Below are 25,800 nucleotides of genomic sequence, written 5' to 3' on the forward strand. Positions count from 1 at the left end.
AAACTAAAATGTATCCGCAAATTAAACTACATAAAATACAGTGGCCTGAAGGTTGTGTTAATAACAGCTGAGCATTAAAATTTGGACAATGTTGCATAATGATCATTTCCAGTTAATTTACCATGCAAAAGTGCTTGTGTAACACACACACACACACACACACACACACAGTTAATGAAAAAGCAGACATCACATTTTGGGAATGTAAAAATTTATTTCCACATGCTCATCTCTTTTTCTTAGTATTTTTTCTCTTTGTTATTAAAAATGTACCCGTGCCAGTCTTCCCAGACGGGTTTATAGATATATTTATAAAGAGGGTTATTATACAGGGTGAAAGATCTTTACTCATTGAGCAGGTCATTTACAGAAAATGCGGTTTTGCTTGCACCAAAATACTGTCACAAACATTATTCTAGTTTCCACTGTATCTACTTTTTACAATCAGATGACATTCTGTGCTTCATGTCCCTCCCACCATTATATAGCCTGTTAATAAACCTGCCACATTTCCCTACTAAACCACTTAACCCACCCAGAAACCCACAACCCATTGCATGTATATACAACTTTACAGCACCTTAGCACGTGCACATAGGAATGTATTGCCATTTCAGATTAGGAAACAATTAAAAATACCCTTTACCCCAAAATAGGGTAAGTGGGAGAACTCGGATAGTTTCACCACTTCTATGCTTTACACATGAGCAAAGTAAGTGCAGAAATATCAGAAAGTGAAAAACAATAAAGTGACATCTAAAACAGTGGCCAATAAACTGAGACATTGAATACGTTTCAAGAAATTTGCTTGGCTATACATGAAAGAGACAGAATATATACTGTAATACACGCTTGCTCACCAATTAAAGTTATGTAGGAATAATGTCATAATTATCTTCCATATGAGTGTCAATACAGCTCTTGATCAGCCACTGTACAAATGCTGGAGGTGGCAGAGTCAAGTATTTAACCAAATCTAGAAAAAAACATTCACATAAATTTATACTGTGCAAAAAAGAGACCAACATTACACATGTTAACTTTATCGCCTATAATACATATCAAAGACCTTTGGAGGAAGAAAGCATTTAAGGGAATATATATTCTAAGGTGCAGTGCGTGACTTCCTCATCGAAGTGGTAACACGTACGTACCAGTCTGCCATGGGATAACAGATGTAGAATATAAGAGAAGTGTATTTACAATGGTCGGCTCCAGAGGACAGCAGTTACAGGCAGGAAAGCGCACACACATCCCCTTACACACACACTGAATGCACCAATCAGGAATAGCCCCGGGAAAGAAAATGGAGAGTGTGTGAGATAGCAGGTGCTCCCGTTGACAATGTAGTAAGGTGATGGGGTTTACACACACACACACAATATCTGTGTATGTATGTGTGTAAATATATATCTTAAAATGTATAGTTTTAATTTACCTGTTACATTGGAATTTTTTTGAGACAGAGAAAACTCGGCACTCTGTCACATTGTCTGGAAGATGAGACAGCTGAATAGCAATAATATAGTAAAAGTGATAAGTATTTATTCACAGATTTCTTATATTATTAAATGAGAACCTTTGTTCAAGGCCTCTTGGGGTAAGTAAATTAAGTGCATTAGTTTAGCAATATTAAATCTATGTCTCTCTCTAAGTAACATAATACTGTGCTTATCTGACAAGGCCCAGCATCCATACAGTCGATGGTTCATCTCCAAGTAAATGATTTTGCAGACACCCAGATGTGTTATAGAAGAGTTAAATATGGAAATGATCCTTTAAGTACATGCAGAAGAACTTTTTCTTACAAAGTACCACTTACAAATGTTTACATGACCCCACATAGCTCTCAAAGTTCACCAAATACTTTTAAGTATGTCTATAAAATTCATATAAGTACCCCATTATATTATAAATGTTATACAGTAACTTTGCTAATACCATGAAGTATTATTTTGAGCTATTATATTATATAAACAGACCCCTTGAACATGTGATCACTGAGGACAAGCTGTAGCTCTGGTTGAGACACGAGAGCCCTAGAATCTGTTATATTTGGTATCTTATGCTGACAGATATTACTGCCTGGTGTGATCCAAACAGCGGTATACAAGTTAAGATGTGTATTTGTTTCATACGTTATACAATTATTATTTTAAGGTACATACGGTTGCAATTCTCTCCTTACGAAAAAATAAACCCTAAAGGTGAGGCTTCCACGTCTATGCTGTTCCATATTCCCTGTCATAATAAGACGTCGGTAGAAGTCGGGTTTCCATTTAATATCAAAGTCAGCAAACACGTAGGTATTATTTTAAATTAAGTGCAAAATATAAATGCTCATTTATGAATGTTAGTAACTGCAAATGGTCAGGAATATCTTCTTTCAGGCAAAGCGCATAAGAAAGGGCACATTCACAAAGCATATTGGGACACCTAGAACCATTAGACACAGCTGTATTAATATGTAAGATACTGTTTGTATATTCATACAAACCAAAGAAATATTAACTGGAGTTCTTCTCTAAAACCTGTTTCTAGTCAATGCTTTCTCAGTAATGGAGTTTGGCGCATTTTGTCCACTATCACTCCTTCAATATATATTATCTACTTTAAGAAACAAGAACGACACAAGATCTTCCCTTTGATAATAATTTGTTGTCTACTTCAGTATTACTTCAACTGATGCAGCACGAGTACTCCAGAGAGAGAGCGCACTTTTCCTTCTTCCAGATACTCAACAAAAACTCTTTGAAAAACTTAATGTAGCTGGTCAAGTCAGAAGAACACGGTATTAAAGAATTATTGAGTGATAAAAGATGCAAGAAATGCTAAATTCCCAAGGAAATGCATGTTACCTTCATCAATAGACCTAAGACAATCACCTATCAGAAAAGGTACATATTAAAAGTGCTAATAACACAGTTTTATATTTGTTACTGCTTACAGAAAGTCCCTGCTTTTGTACATGTGTTTTTAAATGGATACTAATGAAATAATGACCTAAGCAGGCCTAAAATTATGTAAAATTGTCTGAAGTGCACCTAATACTCTATGAGGCCAGCGGATTTCAGTTAACGTATTCCTGGCCAGTATATAAATAAGGTTATGCATACCGTGTATGATGGAGACAGTATGTGTTACATGTATGAGCAGAAGTGATCTAATTAGGACAAGGGGATTATAGGATAATAAGTGTATGGTTATAGGACAGACAAAACAAAGTGCTGAAGCTGGGATTCCCAATAATATCCTTTTTGAAGGAGGGGTGTGTGGTGTTTGCAGCTATGTCCAGTAATTCCTCTGTTGAGAAAGGATGCTCAGCTGATATAAGAGTGAACAATAAGTCTACATCTTCTGCCAGAAATGCAGCTAGGGAGTCAGTGCATGGGGATATAGGAAACTAGGACGGAAGAACAGAGTGTTCACTGTGGTATGAGTGGGCAATGAATAAGCCTTGTTATAAAGGACACGAGATGAGGGAAATAAGGTGCTGGGTGGAAACATTTTCCTAAGTGCTTAAAAAAAAAAGAGACTGCACTCTATAAAAGACCATGAGAAATGGGAGCAGATCCTACAAAGTGTGGAAGAAGGAAAAGCATGGGCAGGTTCCCTGAAGACCAGTGCAAAGATAAGTTATGATCAGGAAACTAATATCACAATACAAGTCTTAAATAAAGAACTATATCCCACACAACCAATCTAGGATGAGTCTCAGAAAGGACTGCTCGTATAATGCATTGTGTAGGAAGGAAGAGACACGTGCTAAGCAACAGGACACCACTGTATGGAATACTTGGTGACACTGTGCAGCCCGGCATGTCCATAGTCAATACAGATCTTTATCCTTTTCCAGAAACAGATGCTTTCCCATTACTAGGTAGTGCAGCATTCTCTGTCAGCATTATTCATTACTCAGTAGCACAGCAGTGCTACACCACTAAGAATAACATAGTACAAGTGCTGGCTGTTTACATAACATAAAAAAATAAAAATAAAGCTGTCTTTTTTTTTTCTTTTTACCCAAAACCCTTAAAGCAAAAACAGAAAAAACAATACAGAGCTAATTAAATAAACTTGTATAAATATATCTTTACACCACTGTGGACACCTATCCCTGTTCAATATATATATATATATATATATAGATATATATTCAGATATATATATATGTATGTAGGCTAAGAACAACAACAAAAACATTTTTTTCAGTGCATGTCCTACCAAGATCTCAGGGTCACATTATATGAGGGAACCCAGCAAGAAGGAGTCATAGAAATCAACAACCCCCCTCCATTCCCTACGCCTCCAAAACAAATAAAATAATAGCAGGTGCGCATTGGAAAATATTCACATTTTTTTCACAGCATAGAAAGTTCCATTTTTGTCTATTTTTTTCTCTTTTTTTACTTTAAAAGTTATTGTGTATAAAAAGGCACAGATAAGCTGCATATGGGAGTTGACAAAGGTAAATGGGACAAAGAAATGGAATGGAATGAATTTGCTCTATTGAGCACAGAATGGGAGTAAAATTATTCCTCTTACTATAAATGGATATATATATATTATAATTATGGATGCTTTTTGTGCACCTTAAACCCTTATTTTTCATCCTAAAAGGATTGTTATTCTGTACCATAACAAACAAAATGATGTATCCTATGTATCTGTCATATCCCGGATGCTTACTGTATTTAATCCAAGGTCACCAATCCTGTTACTTTTTTTAATTCTGCATTTCCATACCTAGATGCCTTCGAAAGAACTGTATGCCATGTTCAAGGATTCTTACCCTGTATCCAATAAAGGATCCATATCTCACATCTCAATATTTGCATTATTTCAACAATCTAGGTCTCCTAAAAGGAATCCTCTTCCTTTGTATCCTCATACCATAATCTATATGGAAAGGATGTATAGTAAAAGCTCTGAGAAAGGGGTTATCCCTTTATGGGGTCCAGTCACCCTTCCCCTTGTTCCCCTTTCAGTGAGCCAGTGCTGGCGCGAGACATCCCAGGTGGAGGGCAAGCGGTTTGGCAGTAAGTGCTTGGGGAATGCTGTGGGGCTGTGCTGACAGGTGATATCGCCCTGTCCTCCTTTTCTTCTCTCCTGGTAGTCCTAAGTGTCTGCTCACTCCCTTCTCGCTGAAGCTGGTGGGGTGTCTCCTTATCAGAACTCTCTGCATGTAGCTCAGATAACATGGGTCCCACTAGAGAGGGTTTGGGGCTAGGCCGGGCCTGTACCATCTGGATGCCTCCAATGGGGATCATTGGGTAGGCTGTCCGTTGAAGATGCTGGGAGTGCAGAGGCAAATGAGTGTACAAGTGTTCCCCACTTCTTGTCAAAGTGTGAGGCATCAGGGGTGAGCAGAGAGTTCTGGGTAAAGCGTGGAAAGCAGATGGTCCCTGTTTCTGAAAAGAAAAAAATGTTAGATCAAGCAGTGGAATGAATGTCCCTTACTAGTACATGGATAATGACTAATCCGTGACTAATGACTAATGGCAATCAATAACCTATGATACAGTAGCTGGACAAGATAGACATTTTCAGGCATATTAAGATGTAACAACATATTTGTACTGTTATTTATTTAAAAACAAACAAGAAAAAAAGGATTATTTATTTTTATGGGATGTGTTATAAGATAACAACGTTATCCGAAGGTATATTATTAGACATTTACATTTTATATGAACGAACTGTAATTCACAATGGCAAAGTGTTTCCAAATGTTACATATTTAATTGTTGTGAAATATTTAATGCAACAGGGGTACATGTCACTAATGTCACAAATAACTAATGCTAATTATACTTTTGTGACAAGATCCCTGTTCCTAAGCATGTTGGCTTCCTCCTGGCTGTAAGCAGGCAGACAGAAGGAGTAGAACAGACACACAGCAATTAAATTGGGAACACCGACTATAGTGTAGGCTCCAAGCAGCACATGCACTTTATGGAAGCCAATATGACTCCTACCTCACTGATTCAATCACTAGACCTGCTAATCAACTTATCTAATTAATATCTCCTCCTGACTAATTCATTATATATATATATATATATATATATATATATATATATATATATATATATACACACATACAGACACATACATAATTACAGGCACTCAGCACTCATTACATTCTGGAAATTTAGTTCATGTATTGGTCAATGCATTTAACCCTTTGAGTGCCAGCATCTCTGTGCGAGAAGTGCAAAATATCCGCTAAAAATGCAAGCCTCGCTCACATTTGTTATATAAATTCAAATTAAAAATGTTGTGTGAAAAATATATTTCCTATATGACGTAAACATTACAGGTCATCATGATGAACAAAAATGTTTGATTGTAAATTTTCACACCTATTTTGACAAATTCCCTTGGCACTCAAAGGGTTAAGCCTGCAGCCCCCACGGGACCCCACTTTTCTGCAATAGCTATTGCGTTAATGTTAGATTTAAAAAAAAAAAATTGGTTCTTGTGTAGTTTCACGGCGCCAGCATGGCGCCGTGCTACTTTCGGGTTGGGTACGCTCGCCAAACTATCTAAAATAAAGTAACTTAACTCCATGCCAATGTGGATAGTTCATACCCCTACTATCCACGTTGGCATGGAGTTGATTTTAGATAGCGTGGTGAGCGTAGCGAGCCACCGAGCCCGCAGCGTGGGCGAGCGAAGCGAGCCCCGCAAGGGGACTCAGACACACGGCGCTGTGACACTACACAAGTAACAAAAAATTATATATATATATATATATATACACACACACACACACATACACACATATATTTATATATATATATATATATATATATATATTTGCAAAACGTGTTAAGGTGCCTCCCACATAAAATTGAATAGGATAAATACAACGGGTATTATATAACTCCCAGACAGTCGGGATTCCAATGGTAATTTCTCTGACCTCAGAATCTCCACTTACAGGAGCCCAACAGGGAGGGCGAGTGCATTCAAGCCCCCAGGGCCGGTGCAAGGCACCAGAGCGCCCCAGGCAAGTCGGGGTGGGGTGCCCCGTTGTCTGCCACCCGGGTACCTGTCATGCGGCGCTGTAAAGCTGGCGGCGGCAGCGGGGGGACCCTGCAGTCAATAAGAAATAATGAGCGCTATCCGCCGGGCTATGCGGAAGCTCTTCTGTTTGGAAACACTGGCCGCACGGCGCACGCGTGCAGCCAGTGTTTCCAAAACAGAAGCGCTTCCGCATAGTCCGGCGGATAGCGCTCGTTATTTCTTATTGACTGCAGGGACCCCCCGCTGCCGCCGCCAGCTTTTACGCCGCAGGACAGATACCCGGGCGGCAAGGGGGGGGCGAAATACCGCCCTCCAGTGGCCGGCGCCCTAGGCAAATGCCTAGATATGCCTAGTGGTGGCGCCGGCCCTGCAAGCCCCTTGCGGGCTCGCTGCGCTCTCCACCTATTCTATTCTACCTCTATGTCAGCCCTATCTATCTATCTATATATACAGATGTGTCCACATGCATCTTGGCTATTTTTTCTCAATTTAGCACAACACGCAAAACACGGCTTAGCTGTTTTTCAAAATGTAGCAAGTAGATGGAGTCTAAAAAAATGTTGGCAGCAGTAGAATTTGTATAAAGTAATAGATTAGAGAAGCAAACTTTTAGAAAATTTTTAGTCCCAGGCGTGCCAAATTAACCAACCATCTTATACCCCTATCACACCAGAAATGCAGAGACCAACATGGGAATAAATTTCCAGAGACATTCCCGGGTTGGGACCCATTCACACATGCTTTTGAAGCAGGGATAACCCGAGTCGGCACCTTTCACACTGAACCCGGGATGACCCTGCATTTCTATGAGAATATCATTGAAAATGGACTTTTTTAGATGAGGTAATTAGGGAGATGGGTAAAGGAAGAGAGGGCGGGCCTTTGAAGACATTGCAGGCTTTCAGGGGTGAAATAGCACTGCTGGGGTCTGTTGTGCCACAGAGCTTGCACAGTGTCTTCCTGTATGCTGTGTGCTTACCAATGCAGACATTCTTGGCTTTCAGGCTGTCAGGGGGTTAAAACGCACTTCTGTGGTGCCACAGAACATGTACAGTGTCTCCCTAACATATGATGCGGTATGCTGCTTCTGGGCATGTCTGTGAGCGTCCGCCACAACAGGAAGTTGCCCTGCTAGCAAATCAGCATTAGCAGAGGCAACACGGGAAGGAGGGACATGTACCTGCACCTTTCGCACCAGCCAGTAGTCCAGGAAGGACCCAGGAGCAACCCTGCTACCTAGCAGGGTTGAAATGCTGGCAAATTTACCCGGGAATTTGTCCCTGGAACCTATCACACCAGCACTAGTCGTGGGATGTTCTCGGACCCAACTCGGGAAATTAGGCTGTTGTGAAAGGGGTATTAGATATGCCAGGTGCCTTCCCAAATGCGATAGTACAGTAAAGTGGGTAGGCGGCACTCAAAGGGTGAGATTTAATAAGAAATCTCCAGTTTTTTTAAGCTTTAAAAAAAAACGGGAGATTTCTTACCAAATCTCTCACTTTCTGAATCTCTCATCCTATTTAGGGGGGTATTCAATGTTAGGCGTGCTCCCGCTGCCATCTCCCGACGGGGGAGATGGCTGCGGGGCCCTATTCAATGCTGTCTTCCCCGACAGCATTGAATAGGGGTCTTGCGCAGAACGAGCCCGACAGCACAAGCTGTCGGGCTCGTTCTGCCGAGAAAAGCCGGAAATAGGCGAGCTCCTGGCCGGAGCTCGTCTATTTTCGTCATCAACTTGCGGCCACGCCCCCTTCTCGCCGCTCGGCAGCCGGGACATTGAATCCCGACTGCCGAGCTCCAGGCGAGCAAAACGTGAACGGGACAGGGGCACGGCTGTCTAGCTTGCTCGACAGCCGTTTCCCTGACATTGAATACCCCTCTAAATCTCACCCAAGGTCTTAAATAGTTGATTTTCAACGTTTTGGTTTTATTTAAAAAACAGTCTTCGGGAATTCCTTATGACGGTTTTTCAAATAAAACCAAAATATTGAAAATCAACTTGAGCTTTTGTTTCTCTTTATTTAAGACCTTAAGTGCAGCCTACCCGCTCTACCCTCTCTCTCTACATCAGGCATTCCCAACCACGGTCCTCAAGGCACACCAACAGTGCAGGTTTTAGTGACATCCAGGCTTCAGCACAGATGGTTTAATCAGAATCACTCAGGTACTAATTAAGTCACCTGTTCTCAAGCCTGGATATAACTAAAACCTGCACTGTTGGTGTGCCTTGAGGACCGTGGTTGGGAATGTCTGCTCTAGATTATAGTCACACATCTGCAAATGCTGTACAGGTTTAACTTCCTGTCTTTCTTTACCTTGATCTCTGATGTCTCCAAAAGTTCTGGAGCCCTCTGAGGTAGAGCCGAAGAAGGGAAGACCCCATGCTGAGCTTTCAAATGTGTCTGGGCATCTGACCTGCTAAGGTGAGGTTCCTCTCTACCTGGTGATGGGTATCGTGGAGGTGAGGCAAGGCCACCTCTGAAAGAGACATATCGTAGACTTGTGACCTCTCTATTGGGGGATAGATGTCTAACTGGTGGTGAAGAACCACGCTCTGGTGACATATAGGTCCGAGGTGAAAGACTGCAGTGCGGAGATAAGTGCTGAGGGGAAACACATCGTAGTGGGGATACTTCTCTAGTAGATGGCAAACGTTGGCACGGTGACATTCCCCTGCGGGGTGAGGTACAGCCTGTTGTAGAGTAATATTTTGGTGATGTTTCTCTCTTCTGAAGGAGATGTCTTCTGGAAGGACCCGCCCGACTACAGCCCATGTCTTTACCAGGAGTCCATCGTCTACGTGGTAACACTTCCTGGGAGATTGACAATTCAGATATCAGTAGGGGATCTTTTTCAGGAGGGTCTGTAGTTTGCAACTGTTGAGGAGAAAATTGGCATATAGGAGGGATCTCTTTACACTCTAGGGTTTGTCTTGGCTCATTTTGCAAGTAAGGGGTTACTGCACTTGGTGATGGATCTGGGTTTTTCTCTTCCTGGCTTTCATCTTCATCTTCCTCTTCCTCATCCTCCTCCTCCTCTTCTTCATCAGAATCATCCTCATCATCTGTATCTTCTAAGTCAGAGAACTGATGCTCTTCCACCACATCACAATCTGGCCATCGCTCCTCACTCGTCCCTGCAACATGACGAAACAGGTGTTAAGTAATAAATTCATAATGACAATAGCTTGATTATTATTTTCAATCTTTAGAATATAAAACTTTGCATTGCGCTCTGAGACACCCTGCTTTTGTGACCACTATAAGAAAAGTTTTGTAATGTAGTTATACAAAAGGCACAAATGAAGAATGAAGAGAAACTAACAGGGATATCCTATTATGCCTATTAAAACATTGGATGGAAAATAATTCCAGCTTTTCACACTTCTTCTCAATGTTTTTTTATCGGGCAATCCATATTTTATTGGATAAAAGCATGGGTTCTCACGAAAAACACATAAGCTCAATGTTTTTGGCTGTTGCAGCCCCATTTTTGCTGGAAAATGTGGCTTATTTTTGGGAATTTGCATGATATCATGGATAAGCTGCGGCATGTCTGGCTTTTTGGGGCTCATTAGATAGCCCCGGGCAAGTCTACTGACAGCAATCAGCAGTCATGGTTAATAGGATATCCCTGTAAGTGTGGATGCTTTTTTGGATGCTATTGCTGAATTTATTTTTATGGCAAATATTTATACTCTAGAAAAGCTTCTGTCAGAGACCACTGTTTTGTTTTGTTATAAATCAAAATAAAAAGAATATATAGAGGTGAATGAAAGGGATATTGATTTCATCATCCAAAGCAGTCTGAGTGACATCAGGCGTTCCTATTTGAAAGAGTAGAGCAAGACTTTGAAAGGAATAAGCAGAATATAAAAGATGGTTTTGCAATGGAATAAAAATAAATACATTGGCAGCAGTAACACTCGACGGAAAAACTGAAAAAAAACAACCAGTTTTTTGAACAAATCTCTGATCATTACATTTACTCCAAGTCCCAATAAATCCAAGGGATACAGTCGTATTGGTGACCAGATTTAGGTCTACAGTCATTAGGTCGACACCGTTGGGTCGGCAGGCAACAAGGTCGACAGGGTTCTAGGTCGACATGGATGAAGGTCGACAGGTGTCTAGGTCGACATGGGACTAGGTTGACATGGTTTTAGGTCGACAAATGCGCTAGATTGACATGGGTTAGGTTGACATGGGTTTTTTCACATTTTTTTGAGCCGACATGTACCGACAGGCGGTATTTCATGCCCTACTATCCACTAGGGCGTGGTGTGAGAATACAATAGTGTGCCGAGTGCAGCGAGGCACTGTACCAGAAGCCCGAAGTGAGGGGCTGCGGTTGACTACCAACTGTGTCCATGTCGACTGTGTCAACATTTGTGTAAAGAAACCCATGTCGACCTTACAACCTGTCGACCTAACCTATGTCTACCTAACACATTTGTCGACCTAAACCCATGTCAACCTATACACCTGTCGACCTTCACCCATGTCGAGCTAACGTTGTCGACCTAAGTTTGGTCGACAATACGATCCACACCCAAATCCAATGACCACTTGAAGCCTGTAGACGTTCACCTCATGCAGAGCAGATACAAAAAGTATGCACTCTTATTCAAATGGCAGGTTTTTGTGATTTATATTTCTGGAACAAACAAATCAGTGACATATATATCTCACAATGGCCCTGTTTCAGGTTTGCTCGGTAGGCGGCAAACATCGCAGCTTTCCAAGCAACTGAGATGCTGCCACGCCAAATAACACCCCGCCACTGCTGAATCCCCATGGTAGCATGCGAGGGGATATGTACCTCCGGGAAAATCATTTGACGGTCGGCGACCATGCCTTCAGAAATAAAGTCAGTAGAAATGTACTTTTATTTAGGAGTGCAACACTGAAGACGTGGCGGACACGCCTGTGTACCCATGGGAACGGCCAGCGCCTTCATGGGGATGTCCATAAAACACTGGGCGTAACGCCCAGTGGTCCATCAACATCACCGCCCCTGTCCAACCCCGCCTCCCCAGCGAGTGTGTAACTCGAATTCGCACTGTTCTCAGCGCTACAGAATTAGGCCCAATATACTGGTTTCACAGATGTGCGAATCCTTTTATTATTAGGCTTTAGCAGTGGTATTTTACTAATCACAATATAAATCATGTTCAAAAGTTAATCAAGATTACCGAAGTGAACGTTTTGCTTAAGATACTGCATGTGTTTGTTTCAAAACTGTAACACAGCTCAGCAGCCCAAGAACTCCTTATCTACTGTGATGCCTGATGGTAACATAATGCTTAAACAAGGTCACCTTGCCAAAAGGTCTAACAGGATTTCAGGCATTACAAAAATCTCTTCTGAGCACCTTATAGGAGTATACATGTTTTATTCTGTGACCACCTTATACACTACATGGAAGAAAGTCATTGGACACCACATGTCAACGGAAACCATGCGTTTATTTACAATCAATAGGGGGTAGGTCCACCTTTTGCAGAAATAACAGCAGCTACTCGTCATGGTAAACTTTCCACCAGTTCGTGTAGCACACATAGTGGGATATTGTGCCATTCCTCCTGCAGTCACCAACTGTGGTAGTGTAGAAGGGCGAGGCGATCGCTACCGCAACCTGCGCTCAAGTTCATCCCACAGATGTTCTATGGGGTTCAATTCAGAGCTTTGCGCAGGCCACGCTAGTTGGGTGATGCGATTTCCGTCATACCACTCCATTGTAGCCCTCGAAACATGACACGTTGCATTGTCGTCCTGGAACACACAATCGTCGTTCCCATAGAAATACCACAAAGTAGGTAACATGGAGTTATCCAGAATATCTCGGTAGGTCGCCAATGTCATGTTCTCATGCACCTGTATAAGTGGGCCCACGCCATGCCAGCAGATACAACCCCAGAACATGATGCCTCCACCTCCAAATTTTACTGTTGGCACTACACATTCGGGTAACAGGCGCTCTCCAGGCAATCGCCATACTCACACTCTCCCATCTCATCGAAACAATGTGAAGCGTGATTCATCGCTCCATAGGACTTGTTTCCATTGCTCCACCGTCCAGTTTTTCGCTCCTTACACCAACAAAGTCTCTGTCGTGTATTGGTTTTTGTGATCAGAGGCTTGTGAGCCGCAGCTCGACCATGATAACCAAGTGCGTTTCCAGTCAGTCTTTTTATCAGCAAATGATCTGCTACGACGCTTGCTTCCATATTTATACATGTAGGAAGAGTCCATATTCACTTTGTCAGGAAGATTCCATTATTTCAGAGTTAAACCAGGGTGTCCAATGGCTTTCTTCCACATAGTGTATAACTATAAATATTTATAACTTGATTCATTTCAATAATTATTACCACTGACGAAAACATATGAGGTATAGGAAACACAAACAGGCAGTTAAGCTGGGTACAGCGGCCTAATCAGTTTCGAGTGATGTCACAACTGGGCGGCCATTTACATGCAGCTGCCCAGTTATGCTGTCAATCACCACATGCTTGTGCAGTAGGTGTATGGGTGGTCGGCGGATTGCCCATTCATCCATTCTTACAGCTTCAATGCACCAATATATTTTAAGGTTTATTGGCCATCGCCTGTGCAACAATGCTGATGCGATATGCATTGAAGACCTTGTAACCTTTTCTCAGTTCACTATAAAAAAAAAATAGACATTAACTAATGACCACTCAACGCGATTGCTTAATTAATTTGTCAAAGCTTCAGACACAGCTGTGAGCCTGTATGGGTAGACACAGATTATATCATCTACTACTTGGTATGAGGGGCTAGCACATGCTATTACTGTATTACTAACTATATGCAAATAGTCTCCAAAATTATTTTCCCTATTGTCTCTTGAAGCTTAGATTTGTAAAGACTATTGTTGACCCATTAACAGTTGCTCCAATCTCTGTCACTGTCAGAGTTGATGGATGCTCAGTTTTACAGGACTCTACAGTATGTTCTGGACAAATTCACTGTTGTGCATGTTTCTATTACGGACTTTACAGTGCTCCAGAATATAATAATAGTCTTTACAACCTTTCAAACTCTTAAATATCCTTTTCAATTTGTTTTGGATGTTCTTTGATCATTATGATTAAGGGCCGATTCAGCGCTGTTTGCACAGGTCTAAATTCGGCCTCTCTGACAATGCGTTCGGTTTACCTGCTCATTAGGATGCAAAAACACGCAGCCTAGCGAGCAGGTCTGAATCAGGCCCTCAGCGCCTTATCAAGCTATTGATTTTATTTATGACAACTAAACGCTTCAGGTTTTATTGCTGGTGTTTTTTAGCAATTAATTTTTTTTTAAAGGCATAGGTTTTCATAGGTTTAATTATGAAAAAGTTTACTTAACATCAATATTGCAGTGGCTATGCAGATCGAGAACTACACCACTTGGGGTTGCTGCGAATTACCCCATGCCTACTACCCATTCTGGTACTCTAATGTAGGACAACTGCTGTATGGATATTATCATGCAACTGCAAACAAAAGTGGACCAAGAAAAAGATGTTTATATACCCGGGTAATCCATATTATTTGCAGGTGGGCAGGGGCATATGCAAATAGACAACGATGAGGAGCTTCTTAATGGCACAAGTGAACTGCTTGTGTCTGGCTGTGTGCGAATGTTCCACTGAGACTGATTAATGCTTCCTTGGAAGCTTGGGCATAGATTATGTATTTGTGACCTTGTTTATGGGAAGTGCTTATGCTGTTTTAAAAAGGTTGTATATTTTGTTAAACATTAGAAAAAGCAACAACGAATGTGGTAAGATGATTGGATACTATGTACCATAAAGTTAGGGATATTACAAGTTGAGTATCCCTTATCGAAATACTGGTTATCCAAATTATTCTGAAAACCATAGTCTCCAAAATGTACTTTTATTTTTTATTTTTTTGCTAAAAACCTACTGGCTACATCTGTAACTGTCACTACTGGGGAAAGGAGATAAAGCACAGCCAATCAGCTGTGTTTGAAAAAGACAGTTGGGAGTTGATTGGCTGCTGCTTTATCTCCTTTTACCTTTTCTCCGCTTTATCTCCAGTTTATCTCTTCTCCAAGCTTAATAAATCTGCCCCGTATTCTTTCTTTTTCTCACATCTGTCATAAATGTTTTATTATTTCACCTATTTTATCTAAAACGAATTAAAAGTTATATTTTATATTCATTACATAGGACGTCCAGTGCACCCTACAATACTTTCTATTCTTGTGTAGTTGTGGACTTTATTCAGAGTAAAGGGTAGCACCTCTACATATATATAGTAAAGGGTACGAAACCCATACAAATAGAATATTGGAGCAAGGGCATCTCTAAAAGATACCCATTTAATCTGGTGCGGGAATCCTCTTCTGCAAGATTGATACAGGTTAACTTTGTATGCACTAAGACGCAACTCTTCTCTTATTATACCCCTCTGTAATTTTTATTCTGCCAAGCCCGAATGGTGCCTTCGGGTTTCGATTGGTCTATTACTTGCTTGCCACGTGGGGGATTTTGCATATCCTGATTGCATTATGTGTCTCTTACCTGTAATAGATATTACACAAAGTTATGCTGCTGCATATCACATATACCTGCATTTGTTGTTTTTTTGTTTTTTTTATTCTTGATTTTACAAAAAACTTTAATAACAATTACTGAATTTAGAAAAACGTATATGGCACGTGCTTTGTGGGAAAGTGTTGGGTGCCTGGGAGATGGTTAGAAATGCACACAATAATTTTCTGTTCAGTGGGCATAATATTGTGGGCCTGCCAGTGACAGTGGTAGTATACACAGGTGCGCAGCTGCAAGTATAGAAGACATAGACAGACATATAAACATAGGCAAAGAAAGTTTTGTTGGTGCAACCGATGGTGTGGTCTAAAAACATACCAATTGCTATTACTGACTACAGAAACTTGGAACCTGTCTCAGGCCTTGCACATTTGGGTATGCAGATGTATACAAGGGAAGCAGTTAGTAGAGAGATTTACATAAATTCAAATATGGCCTGAGACAGGGCCATGGTGCAAAGACTTGATTTTTTTTAGCTGTACTCCCGAACAATCAGGCCCAGTATATATTTACCCCCAAACCATATCAGAGCACCCACAATAAAAAAGGAGACCTTGTCAAACAAGCCTGTCCTTACTAAGACGAACAGGCTAATAAATAAGTGAATGTGTATACAACGAATGGCCAGATTTGTACAGTACCTTCCTCTGCATCCAGCTCTGCCAGTGATGGTGGCACTAAACCTAGCTCCTGGCACTTTTTGCTGTGTGCTTTGGATTTCATGTGTTTAGTTAGATTCCCTGGAGAAAAAAACAAAGTTATAAATAAAATCCATTGCTTAAGCTGTGCTGTCCTGTTGACACATCGTTGCTGTAAAATCGGATAATGGCTTTGGGTGTAAATTTGCTATGCATCGGTTTAGTGGTCAACTACAAACCGAGGGACAAAGATGGCTGTCTGGTGTCTAAAGTAACAGCATTACACACTTGTGTAGTGTACCATAATGTCAACTTGCCCTAGAATGGGAACCTCCTAAAAATTGGGCATAGGGCTGATTATGGACAAATAAGGGGTACCCCATGCTGGCTTTTGACTCTTTTTCAACATCAGCCTAGGCTAATAGGCAAACCTCAAGCTATTATTTTCTAACATAAAAGACTGCACAGAACCTATTGACCAGTGCTTTGTTCAAACTCCCCTATTAGTAACTAATCTATAATTTGTGTCAGCTTGCCAAAAGCAACTTAAAAATATTGTAAATCTTTATGATCATTGGCTTCCCGTTGGTTTTGCAAGCAGTAATTCATTAGATCACAAAATCAATGCTCAGTAAATAAAGCCCATTGTCTTTCTTAGCTGAGTATCAATCGGTAAAATGGGAGGTGATTCCACAGAAGAGACTTTGGTAGGCAAAAAAGTCACCTTTGGTTTTGAAGGCAAAGTTGCAGTGTTTGCACACATACGGACGGTGATCTGTGTGTGTACGAATATGTTTCTTCAGCATGCTTGGCTTCTTGCAACGAATCCCACACTCCTCACACACATACTTTCCCCGACCACGGCCTCGCACATAAACATATTCCTCATTGGATTTGTACCTATAGAATTAAAGAACAAGCTGAAAATGTAGCCAAGTATTAATTCCACCACTAGTCTGATATTTAATATAGCTAGAAACATTACGGAATGAAAGGTATAAGGTGAGGACAGTAGACCAGAAAATAATGTGTGGACCACTTTATGTTGGGGAATAGTGGGATGAAGAATAAGGTAAGGAAAGGTGTAGAATGGGGAAGAGTAGATGACAGCATAAGACAAGAAGAGGTGTAGAATTGGGAAGAGTGGGAGAGAGAATAAGGTAAGGAAAGCTACAGGATGGGGAAGAGCGGGAGAGAGAAAGGTATAGAAAGGTGCATGCTGGGGGACAGTACACTAAAGAATAAGGTCCGGACCGATGTAGGATGGGAAACAGTGGAAGGGAAGAAGGGAGAATATGGCATGGAAAGATGCTGAATGGGGACAAAGGGACAGTCAACATGTCAACAGGAGAATGCCAACAGCATAATACTGACTTAGAGGTAATGTTACTTGAAGCAATATTACAACAACTTAGTATTAGTACAACTGTCAGTATTATGCCATTCTACTACTAGACTACTGACAAAACATATGCATTCCAGTGAAAAGGAATAAAATTGTACAAAAATTTGAGAATGGAATAAGGATGGGAAAGGTGAAGTATCAGAGGTAGTGAGAAAGAGAAGAAAACAAGTTGTGGGATGAGGACAGCAGGAGAGTGAATCAGGCAAGGATGGAAATAGTATGTTGCCTAGTGAAAGATTAGTATTGGGAAGATGAAGGATGGGGAACAGTCAGAGGCAGAATAATGTTGGAGACAATTGGTAGTGAGAAGAAGAATAGGTAGAGGGGAAGGATGGGGAGACAGTGGGAGAGAGTAATGCATGGAAATGTGACAGATGATGTAGTGTAAGAGAGAAAAGCGGCAGGAAAAATGAATGATGGGCTACAGTGGGAAAGAGAATTTGGTAACGATGTATATATGTGGTGTTATTAGAACAGAGAAAAGCAGTCGTGGTGCAGACAGACTGGAAAAGACATCACAAAGACAAAGGGATAAATTGCAGACTAGATGCAGGAAACAAAAAGGCAATACAGAAAATGAATGTAAATTTTTAGTCATTTTAATTTGTTTCACAAAGGCTTTGTTGGTGGCTTGCAGAAGCCTTGAAAAGTATAGCAACATATCCTTGGGAATAAAGTGTAGCACAGATAAACTGGAAAAATGACTACATATTAAAATGTTGAGTTGTGAGCTTACATTTTTCAAAGTTTTCAAAACAAGAACCAGTGGGGCAGATGTATTAATCTGCCTATAACTTTTTGAGAATAACGTTTCCCGCTTCTCCAGCATAACGTGCCGATAAGGAGAGCCGTTATCCCCAGCGTGAACGTCTCTCCTTATCGGCTCCCTCGCCGCCCCAAACATGCGCACTCGCCGTCCCCCCGGCCGGCTTTCTGGGCATGCGCGAGATCTCGCTAAAACCGCGAGATCTCAAGCGCAGCCCAAGACGCAGGGCTAGCATTGTCCCCATAGTGGGGGATAGGACAACGCTAGCCCTGAGCTGGCGAAGCGGCCGGGGCGAATTAACGCCTTGAAGGCTGTTAATACATCGCCCCGGCCGCTAATCCCTGGGGGGGATTGCAGGGGACAGCCCCGCCGAGCATAACTCGACGGGCTGTCACTAGCGCACGTTAGGTGCGCTAGTAATACATTAGGATAAACGTAATCCCCCCCAGTTAACCAGCATTAAGTGCATTTTTGCACTTAACGCTGGTTGATACATCTGCCCCATTTTATTTTGCTATATATGCACATTTGCAACTGTAATGGCAAGAATGTGTGTTTTTGCTTTGTATCCATATAAGACATTAATATTGCCATACAGCTGGTACCCTCTAAAATACATATGTAATTGAGCATTGTTTTTCTATGTCTCTAAAAACTGCAATGACTGTTATAAAAGCCCGCAAACAAGCATCTATATCCATCAGCAATAGCATTAAAATCTCCTGCCTAATATAGGGTAAGTTCCCCTTGTGCCGCCAAAACAGCTCTGAGCCAGCAAGACATGGACTCCACAAAACCTTTGAAGGTCAAGACCTCAAAAGGCTTTAAGTCCTGTTGTTTGGTGGGGCCTCCATGGCTTGAATTTGTTCTTTCAGCACACCCCACAGATGCTCAATCAGATTGAGCCTGAGGAGATTGGAAGCCACATCAATACCTTGAACTCTTTATCATGTTCCTCAAACCATTCCTCACCAATTTCTGCAGTGTGGAATATATATTATCCAGCTTAAAGAGGCCAATGCCATAAAGGGGTGCATTTGGTCTGCAACAATGTTCAAGTAAGTGGTACATTTCAAAGAGAATGCCAAGACCCAAGATTTCCCAAGAGAACATTGCTCAGAGCATTACACTTAGTCTGCTAGCTTAGTTTCTTCTCATGCAACCTGGTGCCATCTCTTTCCGAGGCAACTCCATTGGACTATGGTCCAATTCTAGAACTCACATGCCCATTGAAGTCGCTTACAGCAGTAGAGAGAGGACATCGTGGGTACTGTGACTGGTCTGTAGCTATGCAGTCCCTTACACATCACACTGGGATACTCTGAGTATTACAACCCCTTGTTATCATAGCCAACATTACATTTTTAAGCAATTTGTGTTACAGCAGCTCCTCTAAAAGATTGGCTAGCCTTCACTCCCCACAAGAATCAATAAATCTTGGGTTCCCATGACCTTGTTACCAGATCACCAGGTGTCCTTGCTTGAAGCACTTTTGGCAGGTACTAACCATTGCGTTATCAAGAGCACCCCACAAGACCTGACATTTTGGAGACACTCTGGGCCTTATTCTAGTTCACTCTTTCTGACAAATTCCTTCTTAGATGGACAAAACCATGTGCACTGCAGGGGGGCAGATGTAAAATGTGCAGAGAGAATTAAATTTGGGTGAATTATTTTGTTTCTGTGCAGGGTAAATACTGACTGCTTTATTTTTACACTACAATATAGATCTCACGTTGAAGTAAAACCCCACCCAAATCTAATTCTCTCTGCACAAGTAGCATCTGCCCCACCTGCAGTGCACATGGTTTTGTCCATCTAAGAAGGAATTTGTCAGAAAGAATGAACTAGAATAACCCCCTCTGTTCCAATAATATAGGCATTACTGTTTAATCCTTTTTAAAGTCACTCAGATCCTTACGCTTGACTATTTTTCCAACTTCAAACACAGCAACTTCCAGAATGGACTGTTAACTTGTTACCTAATTTATCCCACCCATTGATAGATGCCACTGTAACTGAATAATCAATGCTATTCAGTGCTTTTCGTGTTATTGCTCATGGGTGTCTGTTCCCTAACAACAGATCAGGTGAAAGAAAAAATCACACAGTGTGTCCGGTCTCTTTGTGCACAGCAAGCTAGTACTGATTTTATGCAGCGCAACGTAAGTTTTTCCATATAATAGCATGAGTAACTGGCTGCTCATAATCCCGTTGCTGCAGCAATAAATATTATTATCCAATCCAATTTTAAATTTCATTGAATTTTTTAACATGCGCCAGGTAATAGACCGAGGAAACCTTTTGGTTCAGACCATTAGGGCTCCCGGTCTCTTTTTTTTTAAACCCTTTACCACTAATGTGAAACCTGTATTGCCCCAGCTAATTCAAAACAATCAATTTTTATTTTCATTGCGGAGAGACAGACACAAGAGAGCACTAAATAAGTAATGAGTACACAAACTATTAATCCAAATAGGATCCCAGCCATTTTGGGAGTTTTTATGGATGCAGATAATGCATATCCGAATAGGATCTGTTAGCCTATGAGTTTGAGTTCAGCTGAAATTTTCTGAAAGCTGTACAAACCTTACACATCCCATTACTTGAGCTATGATAAATGGTATATAGTCAAAACACATTAGCATAACCAATGGCACTCGATAAAGGTGGTCACTCGCCAATCTTTATATTGACTTTGAGTTACTGGAAGTAGCTCGTTACAATATATCTTTATTTTCTGACAATGTTCTCTTTACTCTAACATCCCCTACACATGACTACCAAATATATATAAAATTAGAGAAAACAGAGTTATCTATTTTTATTAAGCAAATTACTCAAAGATTGTGGCCCTTTCCTTCTATGTAAAATTACCTCACCCAGAACTTGTAAAATCCAACTATAAATTTGCCTGGGAAGAACATATAACTTAGCGTCTGGGTTACTGTAATATATTCTTCCTTTTTGGATATTGTAAACACTGTTTTTTTTTTTTTTTTATTTTAATTACGTGTTTGGAAGTTTTTCTTTGTGAGGACAAAATACTAAGTACCAAGTACTAGAATAAGGGCGGTCCTATTTAGCTACCAAAAGCAATTATATCTTAGATTGGCAGAATTAATTTCTATCCATTTAAAACCGATCTCAAATCGATGCTGAGTGTTGAGGGGTTAAAAACAAATGATGTATTATTTTTTACATTTAGAAAATGTGCGTTTTAGTTCCTGAAACCCAACTTTTATTTAGATAGATTTTCATCAGGGTTTAAATCAATAAAAATAGATGGAAATCAATCTTTAGTAAATAAACCTTCAAGACTCTTATCACTTTTTCAAACACTGAATGAGATCAATGTTGTTACATTTTCTCTGAAGGAATAAAAATTAATATAAAATTTCATCAAGTTTCTCAAATAAAGATCACCAATGATAAGCTGTTGTTTTCCCATTTTTGCCATGCAAGATCTGGGTTGAGGTGAATAGAGGTGAAACTTGGCACCAGTCTACCAATCAACCCTAGTGTGGATAATTATTCATTTACAGGTCGAGTATCCCGTATCCGAATATCCGTTATCCGAATTATTCCGAAATACGGACATTCCAGAAAGAGAAAAAAAAAATTTTTTTTGCTAAAAACTCACTGGGGACATATGTAACAGCATCACTGGGGACATGATATGTAACTGGCACTATATATGTGCAAGACAATGATTGCTTGGCATTCAAATTCAGTGCTGAGATAGTACACACATTTTGTTTCACGTTTTGAAACCTTGTTTTTTGAACAATTAAAATATGTTTGTGTGTATTTTATGTGGTAATAAAATATATTTGTGTGTAGGGCCCTTATTCTGGTTGGTGCGGATATTCCCGCTTGCGTACGGGCCGCCGATGTTTATCTTCTGCGCATGTGCAGAGGTCACTCTGCGCATGTGCAGGCGATTTCGCCGCAAGGATTCTCTATACGCCGCACAGGGGGCGTAGAGGGGCGTGAGGGGCTACTTATCCTCATTACCCTATGCATACGCCCCGCGTTTCATGGGCGTTCCCATGCAAACGCGGGGCGTATGCATGGTAATGAGGCCGTGACGCGTGGGTACGGGGCGGGCATCTGACATCGCCGGATGTCAGCTGCCCGCCCCCATACAAGATTTCACACGGACAAGTGTCCGTGTGGTCTTGTGTTGCGGGACCTGGTGGAGCGTGCGGCCCTGCATTCGATGTTCGGCGACCATCGAATGCAGGGGCTGCTCCCACCATGGAGGAGGCGTATCCCCGTCCAATTTCATGCGGATCGCCACATATCCGCGTACGGACGGCCGTGGCGATCCGTATGGAAGGCGGGGATTCGCCTGCACGGTCGGAGCCGCATATGCGGCTCCGGCCGCACCAACCAGAATAAGGGCCTATATTATGTGTTTATACAGCATAAATGCAAGATACTTCAAAATACATCATTGAAATATTAAAATATTCCGAAATACGGAATAATCCGTTATCCAAAATTCTCCTGGTCCCGAGCATTTTGGATACGGGATACTCAACCTGTATTACATATCAGGGAAATCTAGTACTTCTGTATATGGCACTTAAAATCACATCGCTCGCAACCCACTGACATTTGGGATTTAAAAAAGCTTAACATTTGGGACTTAAAAATGCTTACTTGTTTTGTATAAGCATTGTATAATAACTCTTATATTTTATTAAGTGACCAATAACATACAGTTGCATTTGTAGATGTGAAGACTTTCATACATTTCCAGCCGGAACATTTCAATACTTCCTAAATTAGACCAGATACCACTAACAATAAGTTAATTTCAGTCTCTTTGCAATTGCAGACCCATAACAAAGGGCATCATCTATAATCTTGTTATCTTCCAGATGAACTCCCTTACAAAAATCTAAGCTTCAATGTGCATCAGATATGGACAAACTACTGCAAGGGAGTGTATGTACTTAAAAAATTTCAGCTGAATTGTTGTTTCCAGATAAAACCGATGCAAAATCATGCATACGGTTAAGTGTGTGTACAGATTGCACAGCTCTAGTGGGTCGCATGCAATATCTTCCAGTCACCCCTGTGCATTACTCAATGCTGCGGAATTTTGCATGACACCCTACATCACTCCATCGTGCCCAGCATTCTGCAAGTGTGTACCAAGTCAAAATCTTCTATCTCGACTCAGGTAAGGAGAATGCATCAAAGTTTATTATAGATGGCACATATATAAATTACATGGCTCTGCGGAAGGGCCTGCAGTGGTATTTATACCTTTCTTACCAAATTGCCCTACAATAGCAACTTTCTAAGAGGGGGTCTTGTGACCAATAATACTCATGGCATCCAATTTTTGAGACAGTAGGGAGGAGGAATATGGAAAGATAGGAATCTGGAAATTTGTGATCTTTCCTGGCTTAGGTAGCACATAGATGATTGCCTCAGACATGGAGATAGAAAAAAAGCCCCCTTCAAAAATAGCATTGCATATTTCTAACAGACCTGGAATAAATAGTTTAGCACAGTAAGTACCAAACTGTGTGCCATGGAACTCAAGGGTGCCTCAGGTTGGAGGTTCAGGAGCAATGCAAATTATTTATGGTCATTGTAATAGGCAAAACCAGAGCTTGTGGCTGTCAATCATAATATATATGAACAAACATAAGTGAATCCTGTCCTTCCCCACATAATTAAATCTAATAGTGTGTACACACGGGCGATATGGCTTCCGATGTTGCCAGTATAGTGGAACATTGGAAGCCATATCGCATGCAGATCGCATGCTTTTTTAAGGCTTGCAAGCCTGATGCGCTGCCGATGCGCATTCCTGTGTGAAGGCAAATCGGCAGTGAAATAAAGAGGGCAGCCAAGACTATATAGTGCAGATCTGTCCCTCTGCATGTATGCCATGCGATGTGAGTCCCGATACAATCTGATTGTATTGGGACTTGCATCTCACGGCATAACCTGCCGTGTGTACACACCTTAAGGATGACATACAGTATAAACACATTTATTTACTTTAACATTTTTTTCTAAATTTCTCAATAAGAAACCTTTTTATCCTAGGGGCACCACACCATGAAAAAAAGTTGATACTCAAGGATGCCATGATTACATTTTTTTGGGAACCACTGGTTTAGCATGTTTTTATAGACCTCTATTGGTATGCCATCAGAACTTGGAGCCTTGCCACCAGGGAATGAAGCTATAGCTGTCTCCACATCCGCTAATGTCAAGATAAGCGCCATCTTCTGGAGAAAGATGGGGTAGATCGGCTGATGCTACATAAGTCTGTAAGGCTGAGAGGTCACAAGAAAGGCAGGTAGAGTAGAGGGATTTATAGAAGTGAAAACATCAACTATAGCAGAAGTTTCAGCAACCAGAGACCCATCCTCTCGTACAAGTTCTGGGACATAAGCTGCCAGTCTGTCAGCATGAACTAATATGCCAGAAACTACCTGTTTTAGCTACATGCTTGTATAATCTATTGGACTGAAAAAGTGGTTTTACTTACTTTATCCAAAAGGTGAGCACACCAGGCTTCCTGATCTGCCAGTCACTGGATACAAGTAGAGTCTAATCTGTTATTCAAGTTTTGCGATTCAAAATGCTTCCAGTCAGTTTCTAATGTAGTTTCTATCTTTCTATAATATACTTTAAGCTCCGCTACTCTCTGTATAAAAGACCCTCAAAGGAAGGCCTTAAAAGTATCTCAAACAGTAGCTACTGTATATGGGCACTACCAATAGTTTCTACAAAGTATCCCTCCCATAACACTTACAACTCTGACCCTGCTCCCATCAGTGTAAGCCAAGAAGGGTGGAGTTTCCAGAGCCTCAACCCTTTGGGCCCGCATATATCTACAGTATATGTAAACTCAGGAGAAATGATCAGGGACATAGCACGGCTTATAGTCTGTGTGCAAAACCTTAGTTATTAAAACGGGTGAAACAAATGCTAGATCAATAAGGGAAAAAAAGTGATTTTCAGAGAAAATAAAATAGGAAAATAGTCTAGCAGTAGGATGTTTAGTCTTCTACATATCCACATCCCAATTCTTTAATAAAGTTAGAAAATCCAGACCCACCCTGATCAAAGATACCTGGAGAAACCTGCCATCTATTAACAGCTGAGTCCATGACAGCATTAAAGTCTCCCAAACAAAGCACAGGTGTGTTCGGGGACCTAGCCATGAAGGTAGCAGCACACCTGAGAACATCAAAAATAAATGGCAGGAAGAAACAAAGGAGCCAGGGAAACTGTACATTCAAGAAATACAAATCGACCATAAGGGTCAGTGGCCTTTATTCAGATCTAATCGGAGTACAAATTTGTTCTCAAAATGGGCAAAACCATGTGCA

The 25,800-nt window shown here is 41.0% G+C and overlaps 1 protein-coding gene across 3 annotated transcripts in view; it reads right to left on the bottom strand.

The window, feature by feature from the left end:
• Positions 1 to 200: 200 nt before the first annotated feature.
• Positions 201 to 25,800, bottom strand: part of HIVEP3 (HIVEP zinc finger 3) — a 128,553-nt gene continuing 102,953 nt past the window's right edge. For all 3 annotated transcript variants that reach the window (XM_083173377.1, XM_083173375.1, XM_083173376.1), the window contains 4 exons: positions 16,984 to 17,159; positions 16,263 to 16,361; positions 9,348 to 10,168; positions 201 to 5,411 (listed from right to left, as the gene is read on the bottom strand). In XM_083173377.1, coding sequence (XP_083029503.1) covers positions 4,962 to 5,411; positions 9,348 to 10,168; positions 16,263 to 16,361; positions 16,984 to 17,159 — 1,546 coding nt within the window. In that variant the 3' untranslated portion in view covers positions 201 to 4,961. The remainder of the gene's footprint in view (positions 5,412 to 9,347; positions 10,169 to 16,262; positions 16,362 to 16,983; positions 17,160 to 25,800) is intronic.

The sequence above is a fragment of the Crinia signifera genome, chromosome 2 (assembly GCF_055691185.1).
Source record: "Crinia signifera chromosome 2, ASM5569118v1, whole genome shotgun sequence".
In the NCBI taxonomy this organism is placed as follows: Eukaryota; Metazoa; Chordata; class Amphibia; order Anura; family Myobatrachidae; genus Crinia; species Crinia signifera.